Raw genomic sequence first — 22,616 nt, forward strand, 5'->3', positions numbered from 1 at the left:
AAATTCTCTCCTGTCTTCAGTTTCTAAGATTTGAGGAAGATTTGCCAAATCTAATGGATACTTTTTGGTCCTTCCCTTACTTGATCTTTTTGTAATATCCTGTTATTGATCCTACTTTCCTTCAAAATCTACACTTTCCTCCTAGGGTTCCTTTCTCCATTGTTGGATCCTTTCCTGCCCATCCTTTTATTAGTATTTAGTTTTAATTCCATTTCTTCTCTTCTCCATTTTCCAAATTTTATCTCATTAATTCTTGTGGTTTCAACAATGATCTCAAACTGAAGACTTCCAAATCTGTATCTCCTGTCCAGGTCTTCAACTTGAGCTCCAAACCAGTGTATTCACCTCCTACCAAATGTTGTCACACAGTCCACAAATTCTTTATTTTCATTCCCAAACAGTTCTTTTCCATATTTAACTTTATAGCACCAATATTTTCTTAATTTCCAGGCCAGAGATCCCTCCTACTTGCTCCCTCCCCAACATCCAGTCATTAGAAAGTATCTTTGGTGATTAATCCCTAATTTTGCACAAATATGTCCCCTCATCTCCACTTTTATTCTCATTTTCTTAGTATAGCGTGGGCATTAAGAGCTTGGACTTTGAAGTCAGAGAGGCCTGGGTTGGAATCCTGCCTCTTCTATTTATAAGCTCTTACCTTTGGGTAAATTACTTTACCTCCCTGAATGTAGATTCCACCTTTGTAAAATAAGATTTATATTGGCACCCAGGTTACATGATTGTTGTGAATATTGAATGAAATAATTCATGTAAAGACTTAGCTAAATGCATAGTGAATGTCAAAAGTTAGCTAATAATTACTATGTTAAGAATGATTATTATCATTTTAGTGACTACTACTGATGGTAACTATCTAGGCTATCACCATTCTTTGCACTATTTTGGTGTCCTAACTTATCTCATTGGCTTCTATCTCACTTGACCTCTCATTCCATTTTTCAAACCACATTATTTCAGTGTTTTTCTCAAACATAAATCTGATGATGTTCCTTCTCTTATTAAACCCTTCTGATGGCTCCCAATCACTCTAATTCTTATGACTAAATTCTACTCCTGAAACTAATATTACACGTATGTCAACTAACTGGAATTTATTTTTTTTAATTTATTTATTTTTATTTTATTTTATAATTTTTTTATTATGTTCAATTAGCCAACATACAGTACATCATTAGTTTTTGATGTAGTGCTCAATGACTCATTAGTTGCGTATAATACCCAGTGGTCATCACATCATGTGCCCTCCTTAATACCCATCACCCTGTTACCCCATCCCCCATCCCTTCTTTAACCCTCAGTTTGGAGTCCAGAATCTCTCATGGTTCCTCTCACTCTCTGATTTCTTCCCCTTCAGTTTTTCCTCCCTTCCCCTATGGTCCTCTGCTCTATTCCTTATGTTCCACATATGAGTGAAACCATATGATAATTGTCTTTCTCTGCTTGACTTATTTCACTTAGCATAATCCCCTCCAGTTCCATCCATGTCGATGCAAATGGTGGGTATTCATCCTTTCTGATGGCTGAGTAATATTCCATTGTATATAAGAACCGCATCTTCTTTATCCATTCATCTGTTGAAGGGCATCTTGGCTCCTTCCACAGTTTGGCTATTGTGGACATTGCTGCTATGAACATTGGGGTGCATGTGCCCCTCCTTTTTACTACATCTGTATCTTTGGGGTAAATATCTAGTACTACAGTAGCTGGGTCATAGGGTAGCTCTATTTTGAACATCTTGAGGAACTTCCATACTGTTTTCCAGAGTTACTGTACTAGCTTGCATTCCCACCAACAGTGTAGGAGGGTTCCCCTTTCTCCACATCCTTGCCAACATTTGTTGTTTCCTGTCTTCTTAATTTTGGCCATTCTAACTGGCATAAGGTGGTATCTCATTGTGGTTTTGATTTGTATTTCCCTGATGGCTAGTGATGTTGAACATTTTTTTCATGTGTCTGTTAGCCATTTGTATGTCTTCTTTGGAGAAGGGTTTGTTCAGGTTTTCTGTCCATTTTTTGACTAGATTATTTGTTTTTTGGGTGTTGAGTTTGAGAAGTTCTTTATAGATCTTGGATACCAGCCCTTTATCTGTAATGTCATTTGCAAATATCTTCTCCCATTCTGTGGATTGCCTCTTAGTTTTGTTGACTGTTTCCTTTGCTGTGCAGAAGCTTTTTATCTTGATGAAGTCCCAAAAGTTAATTTTTGCCTTTGTTTCCCTTGGCTTTGGAGATGTGTCTTGAAAGAAGTTGCTGTGACTGATGTCGAAGAGGTTGCTGCCTATGTTCTCCTCTAGGATTTTGATGGATTCCTGTTTCACATTAGATCTTTCATCCATTTTGAGTTTATCTTTGTGTATGGTGTAGAGAATGGTCCAGTTTCATTCTTCTGCATGTGGATGTCCAATTTTCCCACCACCATTGTTGAAGAGATTGTCTTTTTTCCATTGGATATTCTTTCCTACTTTGTCGAAGATTAGTTGACCGTAGAGAAGGTCCGTTTCTGGATTCTCTATTCTGTTCCATTGATCTATGTGTCTGTCTTTGTGCCAATACCATGCTGTCTTGGTTATCACAGCTTTGTAATATAGCTTGAAGTCAGGCATCATGATGCCCCCAGCACTGGTGATTTGGGATCTTTTCTGGTTCCATACAAATTTTACGATTATTTGTTCCACTTCTGTGAAAAATGTCGATGGGATTTTTTTTTTTACCTTAAAAATTTTTTTTATTAACATATAATGTATTATTTGTTTCAGGGGTACAGATCTGTGATTCATCAGTTTTACACAATTCACAGTGCTCACCATAGTACATACCCTCCCCAATGTCCATCACCCAGCCACCCCATCCCTCCCACCCCTTTCCACTCCAGCAACCCTCAGTTTGTTTCCTGAGATTAAGAGTCTCTTATGGTTTGTCTCCCTCTCTGGTTTCATCTTGTTTCATTTTTTCTTCCCTTTCACTATGATCCTCTGTCTTGTTTCTCAAATTCCTCATATCAGTGAGATCATATGATACATGTCTTTCTCTGATTGACTTATTTCGCTTAGCATAATACCCTCTAGTTCCATCCACATCATTGCAAATGGCAAGATTTCATTTTTTGATGTGTGTATAATATTCCATTGTCTATATATACCACATCTTCTTTATCCATTCATCTCTTGTTGGACATCTAGGCTCTTTCCATAGTTTGGCTATTGTGGACATTGCTGCTATAAACATTGGGGTGCATGTACCCCTTCAGATCACTACATTTGTATCTTTAGGGTAAATATCCAGTAGTGCAATTGCTGGATCATAGGGTAGCTCTATTTTTAAATTTTTGAGGAACTTCCATACTGTTTTCCAGAGTGGGTGCACCAGCTTGCAGTTGGTACAGTGTAGGAGGGTTCCAACAGTGTAGGAGGGTTCCCCGTTCTCTGCATCCTCGTCAACATCTGTCATTTACTGACTTGTTAATTTTAGCCATTCTGACTGGTGTGGGGTGGTATATCATTGAGGTTTTGATTTGGATTTCCCTGATGCCAAGTGATGTTGAGCACTTTTTCATGTGTCTTTTGGCCACTTGCATGTCTTCTTTGCAGAAATGTCTGCTCATGTCTTCTGCCCATTTCTTGATTGGATTATTTGTTCTTTGGGTGTTGAGTTTGATAAGTTCTTTATATATTTTGGATACTAGCCCTTTATCTGATATGTCATTTGCAAATATTTTCTCCCATTCTGTCTGTTGTCTTTTGGTTTTGTTGACTGTTTCTTTTGCTGTGCAAAAGTTTTTTTATCTTGATGAGGTCCCAATAGTTCATTTTTGCCCTTGCTTCCCTTGCCTTTGGCGATGTTTCTGCTGCTGAGGTCAAAGAGGTTGCTGCCTGTGTTCTCCTCAAGGATTTTAATGGATTCCTGTCTCACATTTAGGACTTTCATCCATTTTGAGACTATTTTTGTGTGTGGTGTAAGGAAATGGTCCAGTTTCATTCTTCTGCATGTGGCTGTTCAATTTTCCCAATGCCATTTGTTGAAGAGACTGTCTTTTTTCCATTGCATATTTTTTCCTGCTCTGTCAAAGATTAGTTGACCATAGAGTTGAGGGCCCATTTCTGGGCTCTCTCTTATGTTCCATTGATCTATGTGTCTGTGTTTGTGCCAGTACCACACTGTCTTAATGATTACAGCTTTGTAATAGAGCTTGAAGTCCAGAATTGTTATGCCACCAGCTTTGCTTTTCTTTTTCAACATTTCTCCGGCTGTTTGGTGTCTTTTCTGGTTCCATACAAATTTTAGGATTATTTGTTCCATTTCTTTGAAAAAAAGTGGATGGTATTTTGATAGGGATTGCATTAAATGTGCAGATTGCTCTAGGTAGCATAGACATTTTCACAATATTTGTTCTTCCAATCCATGAGCATGGAATGTTTTTCCATTTCTTTGTGTCTTCCTCAATTTCTTTCATGAGTATTTTCTAGTTTTCTGAGTACAGATCCTTTGCCTCTGGTTAGATTTATTCCTAGGTATCTTATGGTTTTGGGTGCAATTGTAAATGGGATTGATTCCTTAATTTCTCTTTCTTTTGTCTTGTTGTTGGTGTATAGAAATGCCACTGATTTCTGTGCATTGATTTTATATCCTTCCACTTTACTAAATTCCTATATGAGTTCTAACAGTTCTGGGGTGGAGTCTTTTGGGTTTTCCACATAAAGTATCATTATCTGCAAAAAGTGAGAGTTTGACTTCTTCTTTGCCTATTCAGATGCCTTTTATTTCTTTTTGTTGTTTGATTGCTGAGGCTAGGACTTTTAGTACTATGCTGAACAGCAGTGGTGATAGTGGACATCCCTGCCGTGTTCCTGCCTTAGGGGAAAAGCTCTCAGTTTTTCCCCATTAAGTATGATATTTGCTGTGGGTTTTTCATAGATGGCTTTTATGATATTGAAGTATGTACCCTCTATCCCTACACTGTGAAGAGTTTTAATCAAGAAAGGATGCTGTACTTTGTCAAATGCTTTTTCTGCATCTATTGAGAGGATCATATGTTTCTTGTTCTTTCTTTTATTAATGTATTGTATCACATTGATTGATTTGCGGATGTTGAACCAACCTTGCAGCCCAGGAATAAATCCCACTTGGTCGTGGTGAATAATCCTTTTAATGTACTGTTGGATCCTATTGGCTAGTATTTTGGTGAGAATTTTTGCATCCATATTCATCAGGGATATTGGTCTGTGGTTCTCCTTTTTGATGTAGTCTTTGTCTGGTTTTGGGATCAAGGTAGTGCTGGCCTCATAAAATGAGTTTAGAAGTTTTCCTTCCATTTGTATACTTTGAAACAGCTTTAGAAGAATAGGTATTAATTCTTCTTTAAATGTTTGGTAGAATTCCCCTGGGAAGCCATCTGGCCCTGGGCTCTTGTTTGTTGGGAGATTTTTGATGACTGCTTCAATTTCCTTAGTGGTGTATGGGTCTGTTCAGGTTTTCTGTTTCTTCCTGGTTCAGTTTTGGTACTTTATATGTCTCTTGGAATGCATCTATTTCTTCCAGATTATCTAATTTGCTGGCATATAGTTGCTCATAATATGTTCTTATAATTGTTTGTGTTTCTTTGGTGTTGGTTGTAATCTCTCCTCTTTCATTCATGATTTTATTTATTTGGGTCATTTCTCTTTTCTTTTTGATAAGTCTTGCCTGGGGTTTATCAATCTTATTAATTCTTTCAAAGAACCATCTCCTAGTTTCGTTGATCTGTTCTACTGTTCTTTTGGTTTCTAATTCATTGATTTCTGCTCTGATCTTTATTATTTCTCTTCTCCTGCTGGGTTTAGGCTTTATTTGCTATTCTTTCTCCAGCTCCTTTAGGGTGTAGGGTTAGGTTGTGTATTTGAGACCTTTCTTGTTTCTTGAGAAAGGCTTGTATTGCTATATACTTTCCTCTTAGGTCCACCATTGTTGCATCCCAAACATTTTGAATAGTTGTGTTTTCATTTTCTTTTGTTTCCATGAATTTTTTAAATTCTTCTTTAATTTCCTGGTTGACCCATTCATTCTTTAGTAGGATGCTCTTTAGCCTCCATGCATTTGAGCTCTTTCCAACCTTCCTCTTGTGATTGAGTCCTAGTTTCAAAGCATTGTGGTCTGAAAATATGCAGGGAATGATACCAATCTTTTGGTACCAGTTGAGACCTTATTTGTGACCCAGGATGCGATCTATTCTGGAGAATGTTCCATGGGCACTAGAGAAGAAAGCATATTCTGTTGTTTTGGGATGGAATGTTCTGACTATATCTGTGAAGTCCATCTGGTCTAGTGTGTCATTAAAGCCTTTATTTCCCTGTTGATCTTTTGCTTACATGATCTGTCCATTTCATTGAGGGTGTGTTAAAGTCCCCTAGTGTGTGTGTGTGTATATATATATATATATATATATATATATATATATATATATATATATATATGACAATATTATTATATTGTTTTCTATGTGTTTCTTTGACTTTGTTATTAATTGGCTACTCCCATGTTAGGGGCATAGATATTTTAAATTGTTAGATCTTCTTGTTGGATAGACCCTTTAAGTATGATGTAGTGTCCTTCCTCATCTCTTATTATAGTCTTTGGTTTAAAATCTAATTTGTCTGATATAAGGATTGCCACCCCAGCTTTCTTTTGGTGTCCATTAGCATGGTAAATGGTTTTCCACCCCCTCACTTTCAATCTGGAGGTGTCTTTGGGTCTAAAATGAGTCTCTTGCAGACAGCATATCGATGGGTCTTGTTTTTTTATCCAATCTGATACCCTGTGTCTTTTGATTGGGGCATTTAGCCCATTTACATTCAGGGTAACTACTGAAAGATATGAATTTAATGCCATTGTATTGCCTGTAAGGTGACTGTTACTGTATATTGTCTGTGTTCCTTTCTGGTCTATGTTACTTTTAGGCTCTTTCTTTGCTTAGAGGACCCCTTTCAATGTTTCTTGTAGGACTGGTTTGGTGTTTGCAAGTTCTTTTAGTTTTTGTTTGTCCTGGAAGCTTTTTATCTCTCATTTATTTTCTTAAAATCTTTTTTTTAAATTTTTATTTATTTATTTATTTGACAGAGAGAGACACAGCGAGAGAGGGAACACAAGCAGGGAGGAGTGGGAGAGGGAGAAGCAGGCTCTCTGCTGAGCAGGGAGCCTGATGTGGGGCTCCATCCCAGGACCCTGGGATCATGACTTGAGCCAATGGCAGATGCTTATCAACTGAGCCACCCAGGTGCCCCATCTCTCCTTCTATTTTCAGTGATAGCCTAGTGGGATACAGTATTCTTGGCTGCATATTTTTCTCATTTAGTGCCCTGAATATATCATGCCAGTCCTTTCTGGCCTGCCAGGTCTCTGTGGATAGGTCTGCTGCCAATCCAATGTTTCTACCATTGTAGGTTACAGACCTCTTGTCCTGAGCTGCTCTCAGGATTTTCTCTTTGTCTCTTGAGACTTGTGAGTTTTACAATTAGATGTCGGGGTGTTGACCTATTTTTATTGATTTTGAGGGGGCTTCTCTGTGCCTCCTGGATTTTGATGCCTTCCTTCCCCAAATTAGGGAAGTTCTGTGCTATAATTTGCTCCAATATGCCTTCTGCCCCTCTCTTCTCTTCTTCTTCTTCTGGGATCCCAATTATTCTAATGTTGTTTTGCTTTATGGTATCACTTACCTCTTGAATTCTCATCTCATGATACCGTAGTTGTCTATATCTTTTTCTCAGCTTCTTTATTCTCCATCGTTTGGTCTTCTATATCACTAATTCTCTCTTCTGCCTCATTTATCCTAGCAGTTAGAGCCTCCATTTTTGATTGCACTTCATTAATAGCCTTTTTGATTTCGACTTTGTTAGATTTTAGTTCTTTTATTTCTCCAGAAAGGGATTCTCTAGTATCTTCTATGCTTTTTTCAAGCCCAGCTAATATCTTTATAATCGTCATTCTGAACTCTAGTCCGACATCTTACTAATGTCTGTATTGATTAGGTCCCTGGCAGTTGGTACTGCCTCTTGTTCTTTTTTTTTTTTTTTGAGGTGATTTTTTTCCGTCTTGTCATTTTGTCCAGAGGAGAATAGAAGAATGAGAGAACAAAATGTAAAAAAAATACTAAAAGGGTAACAATGACCCCAGAAAATTCTATATATGCTAAACAAATCAGAAGAGACCCGAAATGGGGGGGGGACGGAGAAAGAGGGGGGAAAAAAAGAAAGAATATGATCAGGCTGGTGAATATAACAGCCACACACTAGTTTTTGGGTGTATTTTGGTCGTTAGAAGAAATTGCCTCCCAAAATTTTAAATAAAGGAAAACATATATATATATACAAAAATAAGGGTAAATACAATGAAGGGATGGAATATGACTGTAAAGATGAAAATTAAAAAAAGATTTTAGAAAAGGAATTGGTAAGATAAGTTGGTTGAAAAAAGAATGAAAAAAAATTTTTAAAAATGTGATCAGGCGGGAGACTAGGACAATGTCATACACTAGATTTAGGGTATATTTTGGTCTGTTAGAAGAAACTGTATCCCAAATTTTAAAGAAAGGAAAACATATATGTACAAAAAATAAGGTTAAATACAATGAAGAGATAGAATATGACTGTAAAAATGAATAATTAAAAAATTTTAAGAAAGGAATTGATAAGATGTTGGTTGAAAAAGGAAAGAAGAAAAATTCAACTAAAAAATCAGAAAAAGAAGAAATAAAATTTAAAAAATTAACTTTGAAAGACTAAAGCATCATGGGAAAAAAGCCATGAATTCTATGTGCAGTATTCCCCTAGCACTGGAGTTCTGCTGTTCTCATTGATCGGTAAACTTGGTCTTGGCTGGCTCTTCTTGCTGATCTGGGGGAGGGGCCTGTTGCCGTGGTTCTCAAATGTCTTTGCCAGAGGTGCAATTGCCCTGCCCTTGCTGGGGGCCAGTCTAAGTAATCTGCTCGGGTTTGCTCTTGGGAGCTTTTGTTCCCTGAAAGCTTCCCGCACAACTTTGGAGGATGAGAAAAAAAAATGGCAGCCTCCCAATCTCCACCCCGGAGGAGCTGAGAACTTGGGCCCCCACTCCTCAGTGACTCCCCAGAGAAAAGCAGTCAGTCACTCCCATCTCCCCGGTCTCTGGCCACACTCCGTGCTCACCCAGCCTGTGACCGAGCATTTCTATCTCTGGCACATGGCCCTGTGTGGAGTCTTCAAACCCAGCAGATCCCTGTGGTGCACTCCTGCACCGCTCTTCCCAGGGGTGGAGGGGAGTCTCCTCAGATCTGCCACTTGTTGGGTCCCTGCTGGAAGAGCAGTGGCCTGACTGTGCTGCAGATCACGGCTTATGGCAACCCCGAGCTGAGAGCCTGCTCCTCGGCTCCATCTCTGCAGCCAGCTTCCCTGCTCTGATACCTAGGAGCTCTGCCGCACTCAGGCATCCCTGGTCCTGAGACCACACTGTCCCAGCAAGGGTTCTACCCCTGGCTTAGCCACTGGAGCGACATCCCTCAGCAGAGCAGACCTCTAAAAGTTACGATTTTGTGCTCTGCTGCTCTATCACTTGCCAGAAGTGGCCAACGGAGGCCCCCTCCCCTGCCATCTATCCTCCTGAATATCGCCTCAGATTCACTTCTCCACACTTCCTAACTTCCAGAAAGTGGTCGCTTTTCTGTTCATAGAGTTGCTGCTATTCTTTTCTTTGATCTCCTGTTGAGTTTGTAGATGTTCTGAATGGTTTGATAACTATATACCTGAATTCCTGGGACCAGACGAAATTTAGGTCTCCTACTCCTCTGCCATCTTTCTCCTCCCCTCTCAGTGGGATTTTAATAGGGATTGCATTGAATGTGTAGATTGCTCTGGGCAGCATAGACATTTTCACAATGTTTATTCTTCCAATCCATGAGCATGGGATGTTTTTTCCATCTCTTTGTGTCTTCCTCAGTTTCTTTCATAAGTGTTCTGTAGTTTTTGGAGTATAGATCCTTTACCTCTTCGGTTAGGTTTATTCCTAGGTAACTTACAGTTTTTGGTGCTATTGTAAATGGAATCGATTCCTTAATTTCTCTTCTTTCAGTCACATTGTTAGTGTATAGAAATGCAACTGATCTGTGCATTGGTTTTGTATACTGTCACATTGCTGAATTGCTGTATGAGTTCTAGTAATTTTGGGGTGGAGTCTTTTGGGTTTTCCACATTATCATGTCGTCTGCGAAGAGAGAGAGTTTGACTTCGTCTTTGCCAATTTTTTTTAAGATTTTATTTATTCATTTGAGACACAGAGATAGAGAGAGAGAGAAAGCTTGAGCAGGGAGAGAGGGAGAGGAAGAAGCAGGCTCCTCGCTGAGCCAGGAGCCCAATGTGGGGCTCAATCCTAGGATCCTGGGATCATGACCCGAGCCGAAGGCAGACGCTTAACGATCTGAGCCACTCAGGCGCCCCCCTTCTTTGCCTATTTGAGTGCATTTTATTTCTTTTTGTTGTCTGATTGTTGAGGCTAGGACTTCTAGTACTGTGTTGAACAAAAGTGGTGACAGTGGGCATCCCTGTCATGTTTCTGACCTTAAGGGAAAAAGTCTCAGTTTTCCCCCATTGAGAATGATATATGCGGTGGGCTTTTCAAAGATGGCTCTATGATATTGAGGTATGTTCCCTCTATCCCTGTATTTGAACAGTTTTAATCAGGAAAGGATGCTGTATTTTGTGAAATGCTTATTATGCATCAATTGAGAGGATCATGTGGTTCTTGTCTCTTGTTAATGTGATCTATCACGTTGATTGTTTGGTGAATGTTGAACCACCCTTGCATCCCAGGAATAAATCCCACCTGGTCGTGGTCAATAATCCTTTTCATGTACTCTTGGATCCTGTTGGCTAGGATCTTGGTGAATATTATGGCATCCATGTTCATCAGGGATATTGGTCTGTAATTCTCCTTTTCAATAGGGTCTTTGTCTCTTTTGGGGATCAGGTAATGCTGGCCTCATAGAATGAGTTTGGAAGTTTTCCTTCCATTTCTATTTTTTTGGAACAGCTTCAGAAGAACAGGTATGATTTCTTCTTTAAATGTTTGGTAGAATTCCCCTGGGAAGCCATCTGGCCTTAGGCTCTTATTTTTTGGGAGATTTTTGATGACTGTTTCAATTTCCTTGCTGGTTATTGCTCTGTTCAGATTGTCTCTTCCTTCCTGTTTTAGTCTTGGTAGTTTGTCAGTGTCCAGGAATGCATCCATTTCTTCCAGATTCCCTAGTTTGTTGGCATATAGCTGCTGATTTCTCCTCTTTAATTCATGATTTTATTATTTGGGTCCTTTCTCTTTTCTTTTGGATAAGTGTGGCCAGACATTTATTGATCTTATCACTTCTTTCAAAGAACCAGCTTCTAGTTTCGTTGATCTGTTCTATTGTTCTTCTAGTTTCTATTTCATTGATTTCTGCTCTAATCTTTATTTGTCTTCTCCTGCTTGGTTTAGGCTTTATTTACTGTTCCTTCTCCATATCCTTTCAGTGTGACTAACTGAAATTTAAATTAAAAACTTGAAACTATAAAGAAATAAAGTTCTAATTCTTTTTTTTAAAGATTTTATTTATTTACTTGAGAGAGAGAAAGCATGGGCAGGGAGAGGGGCAGAGGGAGAAACATGCTCCCCACTGAGCAGGGAGCCTGACACGGGGCATGATCCCAGGACCCCCGGATCGTGACCCAAGCCAAAGGCAGACACTTAATCGACTGGACCACCTAGGTGCCCCTAAAGTTCTAATTCTTGACTTAACCTTTGTAGCCACATATCTTGTGACTTCCCAGCACCCTCCCGGACTCCCATTTCCTCAACATGCTCTGTTCGGCTATGCTGCCAAGTCTTTGCAATTTTGGGGTCCATTCGAGTATACTCCCTACCTAGTCTTGTTCATCCTTCAAGATCAATTCAGACATGTCTTCTCTGGGGAGGTTTTCTCAGATAATTATTCCTTCTCCTTTTGGGGGGCATGGCATTATAATTGTGACTTAATTAATTGTGAGATTCTTGAGTTCAAGGACTATTTTCTAGCCCCCTTGAAGTACCAGTGCTTGGTACAGAGTGGGCACTAAATAAATATGTGATGAAATAATGTTTCTTTATTCTAGACTATGGTTAGAAAAGGAGGGATGATGGGGGAATAATTTTGTGCCTTGTGTCCTTCCAGCTTGGAAGACAGTACGAGCTCTTTGCTGTGGTTGCCCATGTGGGGGCAGCTGACTTTGGTCATTACTGTGCCTATATCCAGAACTCTGTGGATGGAAAATGGTTCTGCTTCAACGATTCCAATGTTTCTTGGGTGAGAACATTGTCCAAAATTTCCTCTTGTCCTGGATTGGCCACCTCTAATAGATTCTGAACCCAGGACTAGATGGGTCCTCAAGGTCAGGACACATTGTGGGCCACTTCTCTGTGTGTGTGTGTATGGGGGGACTGTAAACAGTCCTTTCCTTTATAAAAAGCTTTTTTAAATTCAAGTATAGTTTACACGATGTTACATTGGTTCCAGGTGTACAATATAGTGATTCAACATGTGTATACATTTATGCTGTGCTCTCTGCAAGTGTAGCTACCATCTGTCACTGTACAATGCTATCACGGTATCACTGACTATATTCCTTACGCTGTGCCTTTTTCTTTTTGAGAAAGAGAGAGAGAGAGAGAACAAGCGGGGGTGAGGCATAGGGAGAGAATCCCAAGCAGGCTCCACGCAGAGGCCTCATGTGGGGCTTGATCTCACAACCCTGAGATCATGACCTGGGCTGAAATCAAGAGTCGAATGCTTAACTGACTGAGCAACACAGGTGCCCTACGTTGTGCATTTTATTCTTGTGACTTACTCATTCCATAACTGGAAGCCTGTATCTTTCACTCTTCTTCACCCATTTTGCCCATCCCCGCCTCCCCTCTGGCAACCATCTGTTTGTTCTGTTTATAGATCTGATTCTGCTTAAAGTCCTTTTCTGCATGAAGTCCCCATCTGATGTATAGCCCTGTGAGAGTTCACTTAGCTCAGTGTCTAGGTTTGTTGGTGTCTTCTGTCTGTGGGAAACTTACAGAAAGCAAGAAGAGTTAGATATATGTAAGTTAGAACCAAGCACAATCAAGTTTAAATAGAGGAAACAGGGTACTAAAAGAGGCTTCATAAACATGGCATCCTATCACTGGATGATCCAGGTCTTGAGAGGTACAGGGGTGGGTTTGTCTGGATGAGTGAGGTGGGGTAAATTGTAGTACCCCATACTCTCTGGGTGCTTAACAGATGTCAGCTCGATGCTTCACTTCATCTATTTATGTACTTCTAGGTATCCTGGGAAGACATCCAGTGTACTTATGGAAATCATAACTACCGCTGGTAAGTGTTTGAGTGATGGAAACCCAATGAGTTTACACAGGGTTCTTATTGCTGTATGAAACTCCCATGGATTCAGCTGCCACTTGTATTTGGGTAACTCCCCAGTGACTAGCTGTTCAGCCTCATCTCTCATTACACATCTCACCGTACCATGCATTTTTCACAATTTAGATGCCAATAATACTAAAGTATAACTACTCCCCAAACATCATATCTCCATAGCTTGCACATGCAGTTCCTGGTTTGTTTCTCCTCTCCTAATTTATTTTTGAGGCAAACACCCACTCATGCTTTTATATCTCTGCTCATGGCTTTTCCTACTCTGTAAAGCCTGCACTGATTGACGCTGGAAGATTTGTAGGGGCTTCTCATATGCTTGCCGGGCACTTTAAGCATACGTCCTTTATAGCAAGGACCACCCTATTTGTAATTGTTTGCATATATAACTTTCTTTTATATTAGACCATGAGCTATTTGGGATAAAGGATCATTCTTTTTCTTTGTCCGGTACAGTGGCTTGCATTTAGTAAATAGCTATAAATATGTTTTTAAAAATCAACAACTACAGGGGGGCAGCTAGAGAAGCCAGATGAAGGGTTTTTTTTAAAGATTTTTTTAAAATTTATTTGAGAGAGAGAGAGAGCACAAGCAGGGGGAGTGGCAGGCAGAGGGAGAGGGAGAGGGAGAAGCAGACTCCCCACTGAGCATGGAGTCTGATGCGGGACTCGATCTCAGGACACTGGGATCATGACATGAGCTGAAGGCAGACACTTAACTGACTGAGACACACAGGTGCCTCAGGATGAAGGGTTTATTTATTTATTTATTTATTTCATTTTTTAAAGAAAAAATTGTTCTGTTAACCATTGTATAGTGCATCATTAGTTTTTGATGTAGTGTTCAGCTATTCCTTAGTTGCATATAACACCCAACGCTCATCACAGCATGTGCCCTCCTTAGTACCCATCACTTGGCTGCCCCAGCCCCCATCCCCCTCCCCTCTGAAACTCTCAGATTGTTTCCTGGAGTCCAGAGTCTCTCATGGTTTCTCTCCCTCTCTGATTTCTTCCCCTTCAGTTTTTCCTCCCTTCCCCTATGGTCCTCCACTCTATTCCTTATGTTCCACATATGAGTGAAACCATATGATAATTGTCTCTCTGCTTGACTTATTTCACTTAGCATAACCCCCTCCAGTTCCATCCATGTCGATGCAAATGGTGGGTATTCATCCTTTCTGATGGCTGAATAATATTCCATTGTATATAAGAACCGCATCTTCTTTATCCATTCATCTGTTGAAGGGCATCTTGGCTCCTTCCACAGTTTGGCTATTATGGACATTGCTGCTATGAACGTTGGGGTGCATGTGCCCCTCCCTTTTACTACATCTGTATCTTTGGGGTAAATACCTAGTAGTGCAATTGCTGGATCATAGTGTAGCTCTATTTTGAACATCTTGAGGAACCCCCATACTGTTTTCCAGAGTGGCTGCACCAGCTTGCATTCCCACCAACAGGGTAGGAGGGTTCCTCTTTCTCCACATCCCCGCCAACATTTGTTGTTTCCTGCCTTGTTAATTTTGGCCATTCTAAATGGTGTAAGGTTATATCTCATTGTAGTTTTGATTTGTATTTCCCTGATGGCTAGTGATGTTGAATATTTTTTCATGTGTCTGTTAGCCATTTGTATGTCTTCTTTGGAGAAGGTTTGTTCAGGTTGTGTGTCCATTTTTTGACTAGATTATTTTTTGGGGGGTGTTGAGTTTGAGAAGTTCTTTATAGATCTTGGATACCAGCCCTTTATTTGATAAGACATGTGCAAATATCTTCTCCCATTCTGTGGGTTGCCTCTTAGCTTTGTTGATTGTTTCCTTTGCTGTGCAGAAGCTTTTTATCTTGATGAAGTCCCAAAAGTAATTTTTGCCTTTGTTTCTCTTGCCTTTGGAGATGTGTCTAGCAAGAAGTTGCTGGGCTGAGGTCCAAGAGTATCCTGCCTGTGTTCTGCTGCAGGATTTTGATGAATTCCTGTCTCACATTAGGTCTTCCATCCACCTTGAGTTTATCTTTGTGTATGGTGTAAGAGAATGGTCCAGTATTATTCTTCTGCGTGTGGCTGTCCAGTGTTCCCAGCACCATTTGTTGAAGAGACTCTTTTTTTCCACTGGACATTCTTTCCTGCTTTGTCGCAGATTAGTTGACCATAGACATGAGGGTCCATTTCTGGGCTCTTTATTCTGTTCCCCTGATCTATCTGTCTGTTTTTGTGCCAATACCATACTGTCTTGATTACAGCTTTGTAATAGAGCTTGAAGTCCGGAATTGTGATGCCACCAGCTTTGCTTTTCTTTTTCAAGATTCCTCTGGCTATTCGGGGTCTTTTCTGGTTCCATACACATTTTAGGATTATTTCTTCCAACACTGAGATAAATGTTGATGGTATTTTGATAGGGTTTGCACCCATTGAATGGATGGATTGCTCTGGGGAACATAGACATTTTAACAATATTTGTTCTTCCAGTCCATGAGCACGGAACGTTTTTCCATGTCTTTGTGTCTTCCTCAATTTCTTTCATAAGTGTCCTATAGTTTTCAGAGTACAGATCTTTTATCTCTTTGGTTAGGTTTATTCCTAGGTATTTATAGGTTTTGGTGCAATTGGAAATGGGATCGATTCCTTGGTTTCCCTTTCTATTGCCTCATTGCTACTGTATAGAAATGCAACGGACTTTTATGCATTGATTTTATATCCTGCCGCTTTGCTGAATTCCTCTATCAGTTCTAGCAGTTTTTTTGGTGGAGTCTTTTGGGTTTTCCACATAGAGTATGATGTCATCTGTGAAGAGTGAAAGTTTGACTTCATTGCCGATTTGGATGCCTTTTATTTGTTTTTGTTGTCTGATTGCTGAGGCTAGGACTTCTAGTACTATGTTGAACAACAGTGATGAGAGTGGACATCCCTGTTATGTTCCTGACCTTACGGGAAAAGCTCTCAGTTTTTCCCCACTGAGAATGATATTCACTGTGGGCTTTTTGTATATGGCTTTTGTGATCTTGAGGTAATTTCCCTTTATCCCTACATTGTAGAGAGCTTTAATCAAGAAAGGATGCTGTACTTTGTCAAATGCATTTTCTGCATCAATTGAGAGAATCATATGGTTCTTGTTCTTTCCTTTATTAATGTGGTGTATCACATTGATTGATTTACAGATGTTGAACCATCCTTGCAGCCCAGGAATAAATCCCTCTTGGTCCTGGTGAATAATCCTTTGAATATTGGATCCTATTGGCTAGTATCTTGGTGAAAATTTTTGCATCCATGTTTGTCAGGGATATTGGTCTGTAATTCTCCTTTTTGATGGGGTCTTTGGTTTGGGGATCAAGGTAATCCTGGCCTCTTATGATGAGTTTGGAAGTTTTCCTTCCATTTCTATATTTTGGCACAGAAAATAGGTATGATTTCTTCTTTAAATGTTTGGTAGAATTCACCTGGGAAGCCATCCAGCCCTGCCTGGACTTTGTTATTTGGAAGGTTTTTTTCATTACTGCATCAATTTCCTTGCTGGCTGTGGGTCTGATCAGGTTTTCTATTTCTTCCTGTTTCAGTTTTGGTAGTTTATATGTTCCTAGGAATGCATCCTTTTCTCTAGATTGCTTAATTTGTTGGTATATTGTTGCTCTATAGTCTTGTAATTGTTTGTGTTTCTTTAGTGTAGGTTGTGATCTCTCCTCTTTCATTCATGATTTTATTAATTTGGGGCCTTTCTCCTCTCTCTCTCTCTCTCTCTCTCTTTTTTGTTAAGTCTGGCTATAGGTTTATCAATCTTATTAATTCTTTTAAAGATCAACTCCTGATTTCCCTGATCTGTCCTACTGTTTTCTTTTATTTCTATATCATTGATTTCTGCTCTAATCTTTATTATTTCTCTTCTCCTGCTGGTTTTAGGCTTTATTTGCTCTTCTTTCTCTAGCTCCTTTAGGTGTAAGTTTAGCTTGTATACGTGAGACTTGTTCCTTGAGAAAGGTCTGTATTGTTATGTACTTCCCTCTAGGATTGTCTTTCCTGCATCCCAAAGATTTTGAGCAGTTGTATTTTCATTTTCATTTGTTTCCATGAATTTTTAAAAATTCTTCTTTAATTTCCTGGTTGAACGATTCATAATCTTTAGTAGGATGTTCTTTGACTTCCATGTACTTGTGTTCTTTCCAAATTTTCTCTTGTGATGGAGTTCAAGTTTTAAAGCACTGTGGTCTGAAAATATGCAGGGAATAATCCCAATCTTTTGATGCTGGTTGAAACCTGATTTGTGATCCAGTGTGTGATCTCTTCTGGAGAATGTTCCAGAATATGTATTCTGTTGCTTTAAGATGGAATGCTCTGTATATATCTGTGACATTCATCTGGTCCAGAGTGTCATTCAAAGCTCTTGTGTCCTTGTTGATATTCTGCTTAGATTATATGCCCATTGCTGTGAGTGTGGTGTTAAAGTCCCTTATTATTGTATTATTATCAATGTGTTTCTTTAATTTTGTTATTAATTGGCCTATTAATTGGCTGCTCCAGGCTAGGGGCATAAAGATTTACAATTGCTAGATCTTCTTGTTGGATAGACCCTTTAATTATGATAGAGTGCCCTTCTTCATCACTTATTACAGTCTTTGGTCTAAAATCTATTTTGTCTGATATAAGGATTGCTACTCCAGCTTTCTTTGGATATCCATTAGCATGATAAATGATTCTCCACTTCCTCACTTTTAATCTGGAGGTGTCTTTGGGTCTAAAATAAGTCTCTTATAGATAGCATTTCAATGGGTCTTGTGTTTTTATCCTTTCTGATACCCTCTGTCTTGATTGGAGCATTTAGTCCATTTACATTCAGAGTAATTATTGAAAGATATGAAGTGCCATTGTATTACCTATAAAGTTGCTGTTTCTCTAGATTATCTTTTCTTTCTGACTTTGTTACTTTTGGGCTCTCTCTTCGCTTAAAGGATCCCCTTTAATATTTCTTTCAGGTCTGGTTTAATGATCACAAATTCTTTTAGTTTCTGTTTGTCCTGGAAGCTCTTTATCTCTCCTTCCATTCTGAATGACAGCCTTGCTGGATAAAGTATTCTTGGCTGCATATTTTTCCCCTTTAGCATGTTGAATATATCATGCCCCTCCTTTTTGGCCTGCCAGGTCTGTGGATAGGTCTGCTGCCAGCCTTATGTTTCTACCCTTGTAGATTAAGGACCTGTTGTCCTGAGCTGCTTTCAGGGTTTTCTGTTTGTCTCTGAAATGGGCAAACTTCACTATTATATGTTGAGGTATTGAACTATTTTTGTTGATTTTGAGGGGGTTCTCTGGACCTCCTGGAATTGAATGCCTGCTTCCTTTCACAGATTAGGGAGGTTCTCTTCTATATTTTGCTCAAATAAACCTTCTGCCCCCTGTCTGTCTTTTCTTCCCCTGGGACCCCAATTATTGTAATATTGTTTTGCTCTATGGTATCACTTATCTCTAGAATTCTTCCCTCATGATCCAATAGTTGTTTATCTCTCTTTTTCACAGCTTTTTTATTCTTCATCATTTTGTTTTCTATATCACTATATCATTTATCCCAGCAGTTAGAGCCTCCATTTTGGATTGCATCTCGGTAATACCTTTTTTGATTTCAACCTGATTAGATTTTAATTCTTTTGTTTCTCCAGAAAGAGATTTTTTGATGTCTTCTATGCTTTTTTCAAGTCCTCTGGTATCTTTATTATTGTTCTAGTTCTGTTTTATTATCAAATTCTAGTTCTGACATCTTACTTATATCCATATTGATTAAATCCCTGGCAGTGAGTACTGCCTCTTGTTCTCTTTTTTGGTTGAGTTCTTCTGCATTGTCATTGTGTCCAGAGAAGAATAGATGAAAGAGAGCAGAAAAGATAAAAATAGGAAAATATTTTTCTAAATATACACTGACAAATATACAATAAACAAATCAGAAGAGATCAGAAGCCAAAAAAGAAAAAAAAAGAAATAGAATAAAACAGAAGATGAACAAAACAGAATAATAAACTAGATCCTGGGTGTATTTTGGTCTGTTCATCAGAAGAAACTAGATCCCAAATTGTAAAGAAAGAAAACATATATATATATACACACAAAAATAAAATTGAATACAATGAAAGCAATCCAAAAATGGTAAATATATGTAAGATGTAAATGTAAAAATATAAATTAAAAAAGACCTAAAAAAGAGTTGATAAAATAAGAAATTAGGTGAAAAGGAAAAAATTTAAAAGTGAAAGACTAAAGAATCATGAGAAAGACCCATGAATTCTACATATGGTTTTCTCCTAACGCTGGAGTTTTGCAGTCCTGTATGGTCAGTAAACTTGGTACTAGCCAGATGTTCTTGCTGATATTCTGGGGGGAGGGGCCTGTTGCATTGATTCTAACGTGTCTTTGCTTGGGTGGTATTGCACCCCCTTGCCAAGGGGGCTAAGCTCAGTATAAATGGCTCTGGATTGCTCTACGTGGGTTTTGTTCCCTGAAGGCTTCAGCACTGATTTGGGGGATGAAAATGAAAATCGCAGTGACTCGATCTCCAGCCTTAGAGCTAAAAGCTTGCACCCCCCCCCCACTACCCAGTGTGCCCTCAGGGAAAAGCAGTCAATCACTCTTGTCTCCCTGGTTTCCATCTGCAGTGCTCACCTAGCCTGTGATGGAGCACTTTTATCTTAGGCATGTGACCCCCTTTTGAGTCTCCAAATTTTAGACTCCTGTGGTGCACACTGTACCACTCCTCCCAGGGGGAGGGGCGTCTTGCCTCAGTTTTGCCTTTTTCTGGGCCCCTGCTTCGAGAGTGGTCCCCCAACCATACAGCGGTCCAAGGTTTATGGCAACACCAAGCAGAAAACCCACTCCTGGGCTCGCTGTTTGCAGCCGGGTTCCCTGCTGCTTGGGAACTCTGCCACACTCAGGCACCCTGTTATTTCTGTGACCCTGGGGATCCTGAGACCATATCGTCCCACCTGGGATTCTGCCCTGCTTTGCCACGTGAGTGCCTTTCAAGCAGGGATGTCCCCCACTGTAACAGAGTTCTAAAAATTCTGATTTTACACTCCGCTGCTAATATCACTTTCTGGTGGCCAGCTACAGAGGCTCCCTCCCCCTGAGGTTTATCTTCCCATATATCACCTCAGATTCATTTCTCCACACCTCCTACCTTGCAAAAAGTGGTCACTTTTCTATTTGTAGAATTGCAGCAATTCTTTTCTTAGATCTCCAGTTGAGTTCACAGGTGTTCAGAATGATGCAATGAGCACTGGGTGTTATACTGATCTGATGAATCATTGAACATTATTTCAAAAACCAATGATGTACCACACCTTGGCTAATTGAATTTAAATTTTAAAAAAAGAATGATTTGATAGCTATATAGCTGAACTCCAAGGACCAGATGAAATTAGGGTCCCACTCCTCTGCCATCTTACCTCTGTGCCTCCAGATGAAGTTAAAGCAGAGAGACTTTGTAAGTTTTTCCAGTTGAGTTTCTGGATTAGGGGTGACATTGTATACAAGAGGTGATATTTGAAATGATTTTAGCTGCAGGAGTAGGCCTGATCACTTGAAAAATAATGAAGTAGCTAAAATTTGTGTTTGAAATCCTCTTACAATCTTATCTTTGTCTTTTCTTTCTCCTGAACATCTCCCTTAGATGATCATTCTATGTCACTTTCTGGTTGTCAGTGATTCTTCCATTATTTAAATCAGTGTTTGGCAAACTGTTTCTGTAAAGGGCCAGAGAGTAAATATTTTAGGCCTTATGAGCCATACAGTCTCTGTTGCAACCACTCAGCTCTGCTCTTGTAGCACAAAAACAGCCACAGACACTACGTGAATGAATGAGTGTAGCTGTGTTCTGGTTAAATTTATTTGCAAAAACAGGGTTAGATTTGGCTTGTGGGCTGATAGTTTGTCAACCCCTGATACAGATGTCAACTAATAGAAGCTTAGTGGCTATTTTCCCAGGTTACCCATTTTTTTTTCCCTCTGAGGTGATGCATAGATGAAGACTTGATCTAACAACCAGAAACTTTCCTGATGTTTGTCCTATCATGAATTAATATGTCAGTTAACTATGAATGTTTCATTTCCGTTATGCTGTTGCATTTTTTTTTCTTTCTAGGAGAGAAACTGCTTATCTTCTGGTTTACATGAAGATTGAGTCCTAATGGATGTTTCCTAAACCTTCAGAGACTGACAGTGTTTCATTTTCCTTTCTATCCCTGGATCTGCTACTCTTGCAAGAGATTTTGCAGTGAGAAGAAGGCTCATTTTCAAATTGTGTAGTCAAACTATTTATAATAAGGGGTAATTATCAAAATATTTAACAGTAACTTTGCAGGGGTTTTGATCAGTCAGAATAGACACTTCCACGTGGATCCTGGCCATATGGCTGCGGCAGGGACCTGAGTGCTCTCCGCTGTGGAAGACATTAATTCTTTAGTTAGGGGAGTGCAGGAGCCCAGGTGTTCCTAGGGGAGGAGAAATCAGGCCAACAATGGTAGTGGGAGGCATTCAGGTGGCAAGGAGCATTGGTAGGGAAGTATTTCAGTATTTTACAGCCAGTATGACGGTATGATATGTACTGGCAGAATATGATTTTTCTTTAATTTAAAACAATTTTAGAACCCATATCAGTTCTGTAAAAGTCAAGTGTTTTGTCACTGTTATTCATTTATGTGACAAATAAGATAGTGTGGTAGGCACCATCGTGAATAAAGTTTTTTTTCTCAAAAGTAGTTTGCAGTTTAATGGAGGGTGATTAAAATACATAAAATACTGAGGGTTTGTGCTACAGGAATTAAAGGACAGTGAAATACTTCTATTGTGGGGCCATGGAGAAACCATAAAGCTGGAAAGGGGGTTAGGATGGAGAACAGTCCATTTACATGGGTAAGCATACACAATGGCATGGCTGAGAAAGGCAAGGCTCAAGGTTCAAAGATTATCCACAAACCTGGCTTCCCTCTACCAAGGAAGCAGTGGAGATTGATAAGGCTGGATGGTAGGTGGCGCTCAGAATGTAGAAGGTCTTGAACTACTAAGAAGTTTGGATCTAATTTAATAGGTAATGAGGAACTGTTGAAGGGTTTCAAAATAAAAGGAACATTTAGTGGTGTTTTTGGTAAAATGAATCTGCTGGGGCTGGCAACATGAATTAGAGACAGAGATGGTAATGTAAATGGAAAAGTGTT

General features: G+C 39.4%; 1 protein-coding gene across 5 annotated transcripts in view; it reads left to right on the plus strand.

The window, feature by feature from the left end:
- Window positions 1-22,168, plus strand: part of USP18 (ubiquitin specific peptidase 18) — a 61,472-nt gene extending 39,304 nt beyond the window's left edge. For 4 of the 5 annotated variants that reach the window (XM_027592588.1, XM_027592585.1, XM_027592587.2 and 1 more), the window contains 3 exons: window positions 12,196-12,327; window positions 13,334-13,383; window positions 21,545-22,168. In XM_027592588.1, the coding sequence (XP_027448389.1) occupies window positions 12,196-12,327; window positions 13,334-13,383; window positions 21,545-21,590 (228 nt within the window). In that variant the 3' untranslated portion in view covers window positions 21,591-22,168. The remainder of the gene's footprint in view (window positions 1-12,195; window positions 12,328-13,333; window positions 13,384-21,544) is intronic. The other variant, XM_027592586.1, reaches the window with a different exon arrangement.
- The last annotated feature ends 448 nt before the right edge of the window (window positions 22,169-22,616 follow it).

The sequence above is a fragment of the Zalophus californianus genome, chromosome 9 (genome assembly GCF_009762305.2).
Source record: "Zalophus californianus isolate mZalCal1 chromosome 9, mZalCal1.pri.v2, whole genome shotgun sequence".
NCBI lineage: Eukaryota > Metazoa > Chordata > Mammalia > Carnivora > Otariidae > Zalophus > Zalophus californianus.